Source organism: Ochlerotatus camptorhynchus, unplaced genomic scaffold, assembly GCF_037179485.1.
Source record: "Ochlerotatus camptorhynchus isolate MF236.1 unplaced genomic scaffold, CSIRO-AGI_Acam_v1.1 ptg000055l, whole genome shotgun sequence".
Lineage (NCBI taxonomy): Eukaryota > Metazoa > Arthropoda > Insecta > Diptera > Culicidae > Ochlerotatus > Ochlerotatus camptorhynchus.
In genome coordinates this window covers 3,907,364-3,922,223 of record NW_027040545.1, presented here as the reverse complement: position 1 = coordinate 3,922,223, position 14,860 = coordinate 3,907,364, and the positions used below count along the sequence as shown (strand labels likewise).

The 14,860-nt window shown below is 41.0% G+C and overlaps 2 protein-coding genes across 2 annotated transcripts; one reads left to right on the top strand and one right to left on the bottom strand.

Moving 5' to 3' along the window:
* Positions 1–315: 315 nt before the first annotated feature.
* flr (actin-interacting protein 1 flr) lies at positions 316–11,926 on the bottom strand. Its single transcript, XM_065239474.1, has 4 exons — positions 11,578–11,926; positions 7,054–8,585; positions 505–655; positions 316–437 (listed from the first exon to the last, which is right to left on the bottom strand). Exons 1-4 carry the CDS (start codon positions 11,591–11,593, stop codon positions 322–324), a joined length of 1,815 nt encoding a protein of 604 aa, XP_065095546.1. The 5' UTR covers positions 11,594–11,926; the 3' UTR covers positions 316–321.
* A 286-nt stretch (positions 11,927–12,212) lies between these two features.
* LOC135717319 (GPN-loop GTPase 2) lies at positions 12,213–13,192 on the top strand. Its single transcript, XM_065239317.1, has one exon. The coding sequence runs from the start codon at positions 12,266–12,268 to the stop codon at positions 13,181–13,183; it is 918 nt and encodes a 305-aa protein (XP_065095389.1). The 5' UTR covers positions 12,213–12,265; the 3' UTR covers positions 13,184–13,192.
* Positions 13,193–14,860: the final 1,668 nt, after the last annotated feature.

Genomic DNA, 14,860 nt, shown 5'->3' with positions numbered 1-14,860 from the left:
CGCTGGCAGTTGTTGGTGACTGCATGCAAATAAATAATAGCGTTCGAAGCCCCCTTTCTCTCTTTTCATGACACCTCCCTATTTCTTCTCTTATTCATTCTTCATCAACATCAACAGCAGCATTCATATCTGTTCTTAAATGATCATATGTTGTTCCCTCCGATTCGAACGTTGAAAACTACACAGCACTGAATCGTGTGAATGAAACGAGCAAAAAAAAAGTCTAAAACAAAACCACCCACCGAAAAACTGGCGCAAAAACACACGCGTTAATTTTCCTGCATTGCATTTTGGCTGTTTTGGCGCGATTCCCTTCTTCATTTAGGCGCCAGTCTCGGCAATGTTCCATACCTTTGTGTTGCAGTCTTGTCCGGTCGAGATCAACGTCTCGTTATCGAGCCAAACCAGACCGGTAATTTGCGACTGGGGGTGGGCATCTAAAAGAAACAAGAGGAGATTTAATTACACTACAATATAGAGGCACAGAAACGAGCAGCAACTTACTCTTGATGATGGTATGCTTGGCGGGACTGTTGACGTACCAGATGATGATGGTCGTATCGAGGGAACCACTAGCAACCAGCAGCGAGTTCGGCGAGAAGGCCACACAGTTGACGCGAGCGTTGTGGAAGCCCCATTCCTGTTTGTGAGCAGGCTGGAAGAACGAATAGAATCGAATAGAAGATGAGAATCTAATAAACAGTATAGCTTGTTATTTCATCAATGATTACCAGAACGGTGGAGACGCAGGGTCGGTAATAGATTTTGAACTTCAGAGGCACAATATAGAGATTTTCTGTTCCGCTGTCTCGTTTTGGATTTGTTTTCAATTTTCTGAATGCTGTCTGTTCCCGTACTAGCTTTCTGCAAGATTCTGTACAGAAAAAAAGCAAAAGTATGCTCCCGCTCTTGATGCACCATATTATTTTCTTACAGCAACTTACGGCAACAGCAAAAAAAAAAAAAAGCAAGTACGGGAACAGACCTAATGGTTTCGGCCGTTGGTAAAATCCAAAACAAAAGGTTTTATGCATTGGAAGCATGATTGTAATACCAAGGTGTCAGGTCTGGTACGTTTGGCAAGAAGGTATTCGGTAAATGGAAACTTGACATAACGTTCATTTGACTTAAGCCATACAAATCGACATAGGTTTGAAACTGAGTTAATTCACAATCAATGATTATTTTTTCTTTTAGTTCCTGCTCGTTGTTTAACAGAATCTAAATCGGTACTTTACTTTAATTTTATCTTTATTTTTTTCTTTCAAACAGTAGCTGTTCTTGAAAGAAGTAACAATCTGCTTCAAAAATATTAGCCAAAGAAGCCAAATCGCATAAAAGTTTTCGATACGCCCACACACAATAGATGAATACAGTAATGATCCGATTTTGTCAGCCCCTCCATGCATCAGACTTTTATCTTTCAATAGTTTCACATAACCGTAATTTCAAATCTTTCTCATTCATCTTCAAGGTGGATGTCTAAGGAGCAATAAGACCACTGAAAAAGCGCATGGGTTTCGTAAAGGACGAACACGAAATTATTGCGACACCGAAAATGTCATGCCAATTTTCTTATAATGTTTAGAATCAAACCAAAATTTTAGGGTAGTTTTATACATATATTTACTTCAAAAATCAAAAGAAAAGTTAATCGATGGAGCCTTGAGCGTAAAATTGAACGCATTTTCGCTTGATGCCCTCCATCAAAGTCTTTACAGTGTCATCCGGTACCAGTTTCTCAGTTTTTTTTTTTTTCCATTTTCTTAACATGTCCTTCTCGTCTTTGACTGTCTTCTTGCTCTTCCGAAGTTCCCGCTTCATTATTGCCCAGTACTGCTCCACCGGGCGCAGCTCCGGACAGTTTGGCGGATTCATGTCCTTTGGAACAAAATGGACAGAATTGGCCTCATACCACTCCAGGACACTTTTAGAATAGTGGTATGATGCCTAATCTGGCCAAAATAGCGGAGCTTCGTCGTGCTGCTGCAAGAACGGCAAAAGGCGCTTCCCAACAAACAATCGTCTATTGAAGAAACGACTTCATAGCCATTTTATTCAACTGCATGCTGAATAGTACTTGTACTATTTTTAATAACAACTTCTGTTACGGCTTTGTTAACACAAATCTGGAGAATTTATTCAACCACAACATTGAACTACTTTGGTATTGTATAAGGTATGTCGAGAAGCTTTTATTCGACTTATATGAGTTGTAACAGAGTTCATACGATAATTTTTTTGATTATTCAGCGTTTATTAGACATCACTGCTTCCTTTAAACAGTGATGCTCTGTATACGCTTGATTCTCATGTGAAGTAACGTTTAATTAGACATTATTATACATTTATTAAACGATAATTCAACTGTGGGAAAATTAACCCGAAAATAAGAGGGGCGGGGACAGACAGGGAAGGAAGGTTGTGTTTCTTAAGTGTAATTGTATCCATTATTTCTGACGTTGCTCGCACCACACAGATATTAGAAAATTTATAAATACTTATACATGTCGTTGTATGGGATTCGAACCATGTACCTTCCGATCACCAGCCGCTTGCCTTGTCATCTGAGCTATCCTAGAATTCATCATATGGGCAACTCAATAATCAATAAAAGCTTGCATGAAAGTAAATACCTATCAGCACTCCCGATCGCAACTCTAGCTCCTTAAAGGCCCTGTGGGAATGATTAATTCATTCATCGTTGTTTTAAATGAGACCAATGTTGCCTTTTCACCACTCCAATCCCAAGGAAGGTTATTTTTTGAACTAGATAAATGCATTCATTATCGTGAGTCATGTGATCGATGATTACTATTTAAATTAATTAGATGTAGAACAAAAATAAAAAAAAGGGTTAAGCTTGGGATTGAACTCACGACCTTCTAATTGGAAAGCGGAAACGGTAACCACTACTCTACTGTTTTCGCCTTGTTGTTAGATTGAATCAGTGTTGTCGAATAATGAATCTAATACGTCGTTTGTAAAGCATTTACAAATCATGTGATTACAACATGGACGCATAGTTGTATAAGAGCTATTATGCTGACTGTATTCACCTTTATTCAGCACTATTGTAAAGTAATGCAATGAAATCTAATAAAGGAGCTGGAGAACATTTATTAGACGTCTAATAAAGCATGTTATTAAATCAATTGAAAACAGTCGAATTAAAGTGTCAATGTATGTACAAATTACACTTATTCAGTTTGTTATTAGATCAAACTTCTGGCGTTGAATTGGGAGACATTTAACACTTTTACAGCTTTTAATAAGTAAATTAATCAGATCAGAGCAAACAGTTGATTAAATGTGCATCTATGGATCTCAATGAGCTTTTTCGGCACATAATTCGACAACTCTTTTTATTCAGCTTTGTACACTGTTATACAGCATTTATTCAATATATATGCTTATTTGTGACTCTGAATTGTTTGTTGGGTGGTATAAGAGCTATTTTGCTGAGTGTATTCACCTTTATACAGCAATATTGTAAAGCAATGCAATGAAATCTAATAATGGAGCCAGAAAACATTTATAAGACGTTTAATAAAGCATTTTATTCAATCAATTGAAAACAGTCGAATTAAAGCGACAATGTATGTGCAAATTACACTTATTCAGTTTGTTATTAGATCAAACTTTTGGTTCTGAATAAGGAAGACAGTCAACGTTTATAAAGCTTTTAATAAGGAAATTAATCATATCAGAGCAAACGGCGGAATAAAGGCGCATCTACCGATCTCAATGATCTTTTTTCAGCACATAATTCGACATCCTGTTTTATTCAGCATTGTACACTATTATACAGCATTTATTCAATGTTTATGCTTATTTGTGACTTTGAATTGTTTGTTGGGTTCTCGAGGCACTCAGATTTGTAGATCTCGCCATTTACTGTGCCCTTTGTCACGAAAGGCTCACTCCTCAGTCCGCAAGAGCAGATGGCCTGCCAGATGAGATATTTGGAGGCGAACTTCGACATTTTCTTCTTCTTAAATTTGTCGTCCACATCGAACTTGCTCTTGCCGGTGAAAAACTCCAACCCCGGAATTTGCTTAAAATCGGCTTTTATATACGTTTCGTCGTCCATCACACAGCAGCCATATTTTGTCAGCATCTTCTCGTAGAGCTTCCGTGCCCGAGTTTTAGCCGTCGATTGTTGCCGCTCATCGCGGTTTGGGAAGTTCTGTACCTTGTATGTATGTAGTCCAGCTCTCTTCTTTGCATTCTGGACGTAGCTCTGCGACATGCCGATCTTTTTAGCCAAATCACGGCTTGAGACGTTGGGATTTGCTTTAATCATCCGCTTCACCTTTCCCTCCGTCTTTTTGTTCTCCGGTCCCGGTTTTCTTCCACCTCCTTTGCCGTGGTTCAACGTCAACCGCTCCTGGAACCGCTTCAACACTCTGAAGACGGTTGAATGGTGAATGTTGCCGGTGCGACAGGTCAGGAAATTCCAGGTGTTTGGAAAGAATTTGTTCTCTCAACTCGCGTTGGTTCACCTCCATTTTCGTTGAATCGAAAAACACGACTTCGAGTTTGACAGCATGTACACAATACACATCAATGAGAAAGTGTGCAAAATTTGGTTGATTTTTACCCAATGGTAAAAAAGTTATGCCCTGTTGAATGTGTCGCAATAATTTCGTGTTGGCCCTTTGCATACTTTTTTTAATTATTTGAGATAGACCAATGCAATTTTCTAAAAGTTGTAGAACAATCAATTCGAAGCAATTTTGCTCAAGACACCAAATTTTTATCTCTTAAGGTTCATGAGTTATGATTTTTTAAACAAGCAGGTTAGAATGGCCCATAAAAAACAGATTTCTTCGAATATCTTTTCATTAGTTCATTTCTCGTAAAAACCTTGTTTTGGTTACATTTAGAACTTAGGATGACGCATATTTTTGCTGAAGCAACCAGGCTGCTATCTTTTTTTTATTATTAGAAAATTAATGGAGGTTTTCTTCGAAAAAATGGTTCTATTAAAATGACAATGTCTCTAAATCGAGCAAACCTATTTTCAAACTTTCGATTTCATTTAAAAGATCGTATTTTTTCAGTATTTGTGGAAAAACTGTGAGAGCGTTTTTTGTTTAAAGTACCTATTTAATTTAATTTAAAAAAAATCTTTTTTTTTATCAAAAACTAGCCATAATATTTAAATAAAGGAGATTCAAATTTGTGACTTCAGCAAAAATATGCGTTGTAAAAAGTTCTAAAAGTATTTAGCATAATGTTTTTACGAGAGGTTACGAGAGGCTAGAAAATCGGCTTTCTTTAAATATTGTTTATACGTTGATCACCAATAAAAATATTAGAAGAAAGATTTTCTAGGGACCACTCCAACCTACTTCTTTAAAATAACCATAAGTCATGAACCATAAGAGATAAAAATTTGATGCCATGAGCAAAGTTGGTACAAATTTTTAAAAAAACTGCATTAGTCTATCTCAAGTAATAAAAAAGGTTGAATTTTCAATCCACCAATTTTAAGGACCACCCTAATTTAAAATCGACTAAAAAATACGAATAAGCTTTCCCCAAGATGGTTTTGGTGCTAATATTTTTGTCTTCATACATACGGCTTTTATGGATGTTCAGGATCTTCCTGGTGAACCATCTCGTGGTCCCAAAGGTCCATTTTCCGTCTAAGCGTTCATATTCCGGATACAACTCCAAATTCATTCTGATAAAACGTTTATGAGTGGTTTCGCAAACTCATGGAGCTCTAGGATCAGTCTCATGAATTGACAACTTTTACGGATGTTCCGGATCTTTCGGTCGGATCTCTGTAGTCCTCAGAGTCCAAATTCTAGTCAAAACTCCGAATTAACTGTAATAAGACGTTTATGAAAGGTTTAAACAAAAACATGGAGCTCTAGGATCAGTTTCATGAATTGACCACTTTTACGGATGTTCCGAATCTTCTTTTGAACCATCCTGTGGTCCCCACAATCAATATTCAGGTCACAACTCTTAATTCATTCTGATAAAACGTGTATGAGTATTTTCGGAAAGTTCACGGAGCTCTAGGATCAGTTTCATGACTTTACCACTGTTACGGATGTTCCGGATCTTCCCGTGGACCATCTTGTAGTCCCCAGAGTCCATATTCCTGTCAAAACTCCGAATTAATTGTGATAAGACGTCTATGGGCGGTTTCGAAAAAAAAACACGGAGCTCTAGGATCAATTTCATGAATTAACCACTTTTCAGGATGTTCCGGATCTTCCGGTGAACCATTCCATGGTCCCCAGAGTACATTTTCCTAACACTACTCCGAATTTATTGTGATAAGACGTCTATGAGTGGTTTAAAAAAAACCGCGGATCCACAGGATCAGACTTGTGTCCTACCGGAAACTGAATCGTCCCAACATTCTGCTTAACAACTTCTGCTTAACAACTTCTCAAAAGACATCAGGAAGTTATCTCTTCAAATTGCCGTACAATCAGTGTTTGGTCCCATTTTTGATTCTAAATTCGTTCTACGAGTTTCAATTCCGTCCTAAAGCATTGAAACGCCATTAGATTTTCTTCGTCCTACGCATACACGTAGAAAAAAGGGATTCGCTAGAAGCGCTTCTTTTGTTTTGAGAACAATGAGCGAAAATATTCATACAATGCGCTCTAATAGGATTTATATTGTAGTCAATGAACTAACGCATCGGAACAAACATATTATTGATTTGTGCACGGTGAAATCATTGATATTATTGATCTCTTCTGATCGATAGAACGGAAATGGGCGATTACGACGAAGTAGCGCTCTACCCTATGTATTTTTTTTTAAATTTATTTTAGTGAATTTTTCCCATTGGCTAGTTCTTCACTTAGTGTAGGTATGTATTCAATTGTCCTGCTTTTTCACCACTACACTAGATTAAAGGTCAAAATACACGGTTCAAGCGAATTGATACAACTCATCCTCGATCTTATGGTACCCGTTCAACTGACATGGAAGTGACCAGGAAAAGTGTACTCGGTCAACTGTCGTTCAATTGAGTAGAATCGCAAATAAAATAAAAAGCAAATGCCAAACACTCACCTTGTACTCGGGTAGGCTGTACAGAATCACCTTCCGGTTGGCATCGCACGCGACCAGCAGTTTATTGTCCGGTGAGTACTTGCAGTCCGTCACCGGGCCCAAATGATCCAGCTCCACCTTCGGGCTCAGTTCCGTTCCACTCAAGCCGAAAACGTGCACCTTGTTGTCGCTGCCTCCCACGGCAACATCCAACGTTTCCGCATTGATGCTGACGCCGCTCGATTCGAAATTGATAGGAATCGATGACGCCTTTCGACTATCCTGCAGAACGGTCACATCCTTTACACAACCGACTACGGTGATGTTACCCTCCTTGAGGATATCCATTCCTCTTGGTTGGCAGCTTAACTTAGCATCCACGCCGGTATACTTATTGCCCTCAATAATGATCTGCTTGATAGAATCGTCGATTCCGGCCGTGTACACGAAATCCCCAGAGGCACGAATATCGTTGATCTGGTTGCCATGGCCGACACCTCCAACACGGTCGTTCGTACCGGAACCGGAGTTCCAATTCGTAACGGCACCGTCATGGCTGGCGGTGTAGATTGTGCTGCGATCGTCACTCAAGGTAAGAGCGGTAATCGGTTTGTTGTGACCTTTGACAATACGCAGCGGTTTGGTGGGATTGTTAACATCGAGGTAGTTGATAAATCCGGATAGCGAAATGGTAAGTAGATGCTCGCCTTGCCATAGGCAAGACACCTGCTGATCGTCGATCGTGGATCCCATCGGGAACTCGCTGATCAACGTACGGCTTTCAACATCCCACAACTTGCAGGTCTTATCACCCGAGCAAGTTAACAGCTGAGTTCCATCTGGCTTCCATGCAACGCCGTAAACGCCTCCTCCATGTGCTGGGGATCCAATCTCACCCAACAGTTCTGAGGTAGTTCCATCGTACAGGAAGACTTTACCGTCGAATCCTGCCGAGGCAAACAAATGACCACTTGGCGAGTAGCGGACCGCTTGTACAAACCTGGTATGGTCCTGCTTGGTCATCTTGAACTTGAATGGTGGTCCTTCAAATACTCCAATCGTATTGTCTTCGCTGCCGGTAATGATCCGGAACGGTCTAGCCGGTCTAAAATCGCACGAGTTGATCGGTTTAGATTGGCCGGAGATCTCGCCAACCGAGGTGCCCGTGTCAGCCATGAATACATGGCCGAATCGTTCCCTTCCTTCGCCGACAATCACGATCCGCTGACTGTCCGGCGACCAGCTGATGTCCTTGATCGGACCCCCGATCGGTTGGAACTCGTTCTTGAGAATGTGCTCCTTGTTGACCGTATCCCAGATGCGGATCTTACCGGACTGGTCACCGGAAGCGATGTAGAATCCGCTCGGCGAGTACTTCGCCACATTAACCTGGCACGAGTGCTCCGTGTAGATGTCGGCAATTTCCGGATTATCAATGTTCCGGATGATCACCGAGTGACCGTTGGTGTAGAGGAAGTTCTTGCCCTTGGGATCACCGCCTAGCACGATCGGTTGACCCCGCTGCGTTCGCGGCAGGGTGGCGTAGATGAATTCTGTTGGTTCGGAAGAGGGAAACGAGATGATAGGGTTAGAATATTAGGCACATATTTGTATTGTCTGTGCGGAAATGGGAAAACTCTGTATCATAGAAGGAGTATATTCAAGACAGCTAGGACTTTTCGGAGATTTAAACTGGAGTTTATCAAAGCTTCAGAAACTGATTTAAAATCGACAGGTTCTGGAAGATCTGATAAAAAGGATTTTTTTATAACAAGGGCGCATGTATCAGTAGTTTTCAAACGTAACAGGAGAAGGCAGTCACATTCAAGAGTGACTTCAAGTTATGTTTTGAAGAAGAAATATAAAATAGTTCTAACATTTTTACGATACCCCGCATAAAATTCCATAAGATTACCGTAAAATAGAAAGAGATATCGCAACAAATTCCAAGCTGTTTTCGCTAAGACCATCCTCGGCGAAATCGACTCTCCAGAGCTTATTTGACAGCTCTAGTTATATGCAGCTGTAAGAGTGATGAAACAAAGTAGCGTCGTGAATCGAGTTAATCTTCTTTTTTTATCGATAAATGGACATTGGACCTATTCAAAAATTAATCGAGAATTACAGGTATTCCTATTTGCTTAAGAGCCTAAATTTATAAAGAGGCGACATGTCAAAATTGGAACAATCGATTGTATGTCAAAATCGTAGGAAAAGTCATTCCAATCGAGCAGAAGATCTGTCAAATGGATAAGATGTCATCTCTTTATAAATTCAGGCTCTTTACTATTTACTATTGCTCTTAATGCATTTACGCAAAGTCACTCCAGCGCGCTCAAAGGTTTGGTTTTTGTTTGACCCAACTAGATCTTGCGTCCACCTAGAGGCGCAACAATCTACTCGAAGGGTATATTTTGTCAGACCCAATTAGGTATACCATCTATTCAGAGACGTACTAACCCACTTAGAGGTTAGACTGTTGCACAACCAGCAACGTCGAGCGTCTACTCAAAGACGGGAATCCATTTTCACCAACCCTCTGCCTCTGGATCTCAGTCATCCTCAAACTACACCAAGTTGTATGACCGTATACAGTTGTATACAGTATGAGATTAGAGAGGTCAGCCATACTTTGAAATGAGATTCTCGGATTAAGAAATATTTCCCTGAATTTTAATGAAATTCTCTGAATTTCCAGGTCTAAAACCGAATTTCCTGAAAATCCCTAAATTTGCAGGTTCTTAGCACTAGTTCGAACTAGTGATTAAATTAATTGTAAAATTGTTTTAAGGACAAGGTTGACAGAATCCCCAAATGGCCGTTGGCATGGCTGATGTTCCTTGCAGTTGCGCCCAAATCTCAAATCAGTCCAGAAATGCGATAATACCTTTGATTCAGGATTCTTTACTTGGACTGTTCTGTTCTAAAATCCTCTAGTAAACCAGACGATTGGAACAGCTTTTGTCAGACGTCCATACTGTTACTAGTATAATAATGCTTTATTTTTTTTTTTTTTTAATTCTTTATTTAAGAGATTTTTAGCCTTAGGCTAGTTCATCTCTACTATAATGCTTTATTCTATTTTCGAACAAAGAAACGCTGCGGAAAATTCGAACCACCCTGACTGTGTGTCTTATTTGAGATGGACTATAACATAAGGGGCCATACTTTATTTATGATACGCTCTTCCCCCCGTCACGGTTTTCCTATACCTAACACAGCGTGACATAATTTATGGATCACCCCTAAGAACATTTGAATCTCAATTCATTTGTTCAAGTGCCTTTGCGTAGAAACCGTCGTAAACGATCCTAACATGAATAAAAAGTTTACGTTGATCCATCAGCCACGCATGACGGACAACGCTAAGCATTTCTTTACAAATGCAGCACATTATAAAACAAATCAAAACTAATCAACGCCCTCCTGCGTGTAATGGGGCTTATACACACTGTTATCTGTTACATACAACGTATCGTTGTACCGTACGACATATGGTAAAACCATAGCGGTTGTGCCACCAGATTGCAGTGTGTATTGGCTCCATAAGACCCGTACAAAACTGCCCTACATTGAACCGCGAGGTTCCCCATATCGTACTCCACTCTATCTCTGTAGGTATTTTTTTTATCAGATAAGCTTCGCTGAACACTATCGCGGCGATTGACTCATGTCCCCTCCGTTCGGCTTCGATGACTCCTCAGCTTTCTGCCGCCACAGCAGCAATAACAGAACAATGACGGAGACGATACCCAATTTTATCATTTCGCTGCAATTCGATTTGTCCATCCTACATCGAATCACCGAAGAAAATATGCAGTGGTTGTTTTTCACATGCCGACTTTCGGATTTCCACTCCAACGTCGCACTGGTGGGTGCAAGTTATGTCGAAATAGTTTCAACAAAGAAGGAAATCCAAATCGAAGCAAGTCGTCGGTTTGTCCGAGTAGGCGGTTTATTTTTAACCAGACTTTTCTTTCTACGCGTATTCGACGTACTCCCCCCCCCCCCCTCCCCCTGGACATTTCCGCTTACTTAGACCACCAATACCTATACTATTGCGCCACCGACTGTGCATTAAATAGCTTCTGGTGTGCAGTCAGTCAGCGGTTGCTCTGATTCTTTTCTATCGTTCTCGCTGGGTTGGGTTGTGATTGGGTGGGGAGGAAGAATAGAATGAAAAAGAGTGTGTACATGCACTCCGTGAAATCACCATGTAATGGACGGGGAAGATGACGAGGGGTTCAATGCCACGGCACACACTGCGATGGCGGAGCCAATGGGGTCCACAGTGCTTTCACCGTACTATTTTTTTGTTTTAGTTTTTGGCGTCGACAAAGTTGCAGCAGCCGCCCTATGATTCATAGCACAAGCAGCCGGTTTGGTATTTTTCTACGTCCATTTCGACGACTACAATCGACCTCCACCCGTAAAAAGAATGTTGGGTGTTGGTTGATTCACTTTTTCCACTCGTCACCATCGTCGTCGTTGTTGCCTTGCGGACGTTCACGGAGAAATTCCAAATTTGGGAATTTGATTACTTACTGTTCGAGTAGGCCATGGTTTTGTTCCTCCAACCGGTTCCAAACAAGGCTGCTGCGATCAATCCAAGCAAAAGTAACAAGCAAAAGCAGAAAATTCACCGTTTTCCAACAACAATCGGTACTTCCTCGCACCGGAAAAATAACACCACTAATCGCGTTAAATTCACACGAAACAGACGGTCACCACAGCGCGTCGCTCTCCGTTTTAGTGGAGCTGTATTTTTCGCTAACAAAACACTCAACTTTGTCGGCTTTCGCTAGCACTAAACGCTCTTTTGCAACAACACACGACGACGTTTCCTTTTTTGGCATAAAATTTGTCTGGCTCTGATGCAGCACACTCCGTCCCGTTCTGGCGTACGACGAAATAATGAATGACGGTGTCGAACAACGAGCGAGCAGCAGTCCTTCGATCGAGAAGTACCGGTATCATGAGTACACACGGCGTGAGTCCAGCAACCACTTGTGAACGGTATTTTTTCTCATACCATTCGTCTCATTCTCCTCGCCAGTAGTTCACGGCGGGCTGTCAGTCGTATTGCAATTAAAGCACCGTTTCTTGCAGTGTATGGCGTGAAATATTTCAATTTCAGTGTTGTTTGCAAACAAAATCGGCGAAGTTCTTCGAATGCTCGTGTGCAATTGTTACAATTTCGGTTCATTTTAAGTGTTTTTTCGCAGTTAACACAATGCAAAACAAAGTGGCCACCCTGAAGACGCAGACGCCCTTGTTCGGACAGCTGGTCATCGGTCCTCCCGGCTCGGGGAAAACAACCTACTGCGCCAAAATGAAACAGTTTCTAGAGAAGCTAGACCGGAACGTTACCGTCGTCAATCTGGATCCGGCAAACGATAACATGGAGTACGAAAATACCATCGACATCATGCAGCTGATAACGGTTCAGGACGTAATGGAGCAGTTCAATCTCGGCCCGAACGGAGCGCTAATCTACTGTATAGAGTTCCTGGAAGCGAACTTCGGATGGCTTTTGGAACAGCTGAAAGCTTCCCCCTGCAAGTACTTCATATTCGACTGTCCCGGCCAGGTGGAACTGTACACCCATAACAACGCGATGAGGAACATTTTCGAACAGCTGGAAAAACTTGGCTACCATTTATGCACGGTTCACCTTGTAGAATCCCACCACTGTTCCGAACCGCACAAATTCATATCCACGTTACTTCTGTCGCTCCACGCCATGCTACAGATGGGACTACCGCACGTGAACGTCCTCAGCAAGGCAGATTTGTTCAAAGAATTCGAATCGAAACTGATCTTCAATCTGGAGTACTACACCGAAGTGTTGGACTTGAACTATTTGTTGGAATGCGTGGACAGTTCCATGGGCGGGCCGCAGAACAAATACAAGAAGCTGAACGCGGCCATCGTCTCGATGGTGGAGGACTACAGTTTGGTTTCCTTCAACCTGCTCGACTGCAATAAGGAGGATAGTTTGCTTAGACTGAAGAATGCTATCGATAAAGCTAACGGGTACGTGTATGGTGCTGGGGAAGAAAAGAACCTCAATACCCTGCTGGCCTGTGCTGTGGGAGCGGAAACGCAGACGGAACGAATGGAACGGGACGTCAACCCATATAAAAGTTAGATCTAAGATAATAAAAGACGATTATAGATGTAGTTGTGATGGGTGCCGTTAATCGAAAGAAACATCCTACGATTCACGATGGGGACCAGTGTTGGAAAAGTTCGCGATATTCCACGAAGTTCACCAAGGGAAAAGTTCGCGAGTCATAGTGAGTTTTCGCGAACTTTTCCATCACTGATGGGGACAATCTTGAAATCAGGTAAGTGGATGAAGGTGCTTTTTTATTATTATAGGTAAGTTTATTCAATAAGTCTTTCTACCATCAAATCCAACGGATTTTGCCCCGATTTTTCCTGAGCATATGTCTATAATTACCAATGATTGAACTTTGTTCTGGATTATTGTGCGATTTGATGTGACGCATTAAGGGGTTCGGGCACCCGGAATGTGTCCATTGAATTACAATGTCATTAAAATTTGATGTGTCGATGGGTTTGACACGTTACAGGTCATCTCTAGTCTCGTAACCTGTACTCACCAGAACTTGTACAATATTCTATGACGATCTATGAGAAATTTCATTTGACGGTAGTTGCGTCCAACTTGGTTCAGTGGTTGCTGAGAAACACAGTGGAACTTTAGTACTTGGTACTAAGAAAGTCCCATGAATCGATGGAGACGCATGGTAGTCTAGTCGCATAGGAGTATTGAGCGAAAACCCAAAATTTCATAACTTAAAAAATATATGTAACTCAAAAAGCTCTATAGAATCACAATACCTTTGAATTAATCGAAAATTAGAACAAAATGTTAGCATCGAAAAGTGACTCGCTACCAGCCCTGAAATTCCCAGGTTTCGTTTTTTTTTTCATGTAACAGTGGGCCACTTTAATATACACTGACCCTACAATTTATGGATCAGTTAGTCTAGCATGTCAATCAAATGGAAGTGTTCCTTAATTGTGGGCGATACTTGGGATTATAACCATTCTTTGCAATAAGCGAACAAGTACTGTCTGTCTACAATATTCCATTTCCCTTAATACTTTTTTTTTTTCATGGTAGCACAGTAGATCCACAACTTTTCGATCTTTCTCATGATTGTTAATTCAGCATTAAAATTTAATGTTAACCCTCTCCTTCCCATGGCAGCACGATTGTACGATTTATCCGCGAAAACAAGTTTCTCGAATGGTACAATTCTCCGAAAAAGTTACGCTTTTCAATCTTTAAATATGATGTTGGTTCTATATTCCCAGAAAAAACAAAGTAGGCTCTGGTTGCAAGTAGACGTGTTTATTTTTTCGCTGTCATTTTAAGTGAAATGTCCATGCGCCGAGTAGAACCGTGTCATAATATAACCGAGTTCCGTCCGCAACGATGTGTAGCCGCGTGTGCTGTCGTTTTTTTTCTGTAGCATATGCCAGTAGGCAAAAAATTTGTTTTAGAGAGTGTAAAAATGCTGTTATTGACTCCAAGAGCTACCAGAGTGTGTCTCAGTTGCATTTCGGAAATATGCTACCAAGGGAAAAAAAAACAAATTTCACAGAGCAAGCAGAACCGCTAATCTGTGTATGTTCTGGAGTAGGACCGGTACCGTGATCGTTCTGTTACCTGTGTAACCATTGTTATGATTAACATTAGATGAATCACGAAATTAGATGCAAAGCGTAGAGAAAAACAAAACTACGGAACCCATGGATGGGAGGATCGACTAAATTTTCAATAGCGACCAAA

Excerpts from the sequence above, each read along its gene's own strand:
- flr (XM_065239474.1), bottom strand. Across the intron at positions 656-7,053 it reads ACAGCCTACCCGAGTACAAG|CCTGCTCACAAACAGGAATG; the intron begins GTGAGTGTTTGG and ends TCGTTCTTCCAG. Across the intron at positions 438-504 it reads CAAGCATACCATCATCAAGA|ATGCCCACCCCCAGTCGCAA; the intron begins GTAAGTTGCTGC and ends TGTTTCTTTTAG.
- LOC135717319 (XM_065239317.1), top strand. The coding sequence starts at position 12,266 with ATGCAAAACAAAGTGGCCACCCTGAAGACGCAGACGCCCTTGTTCGGA.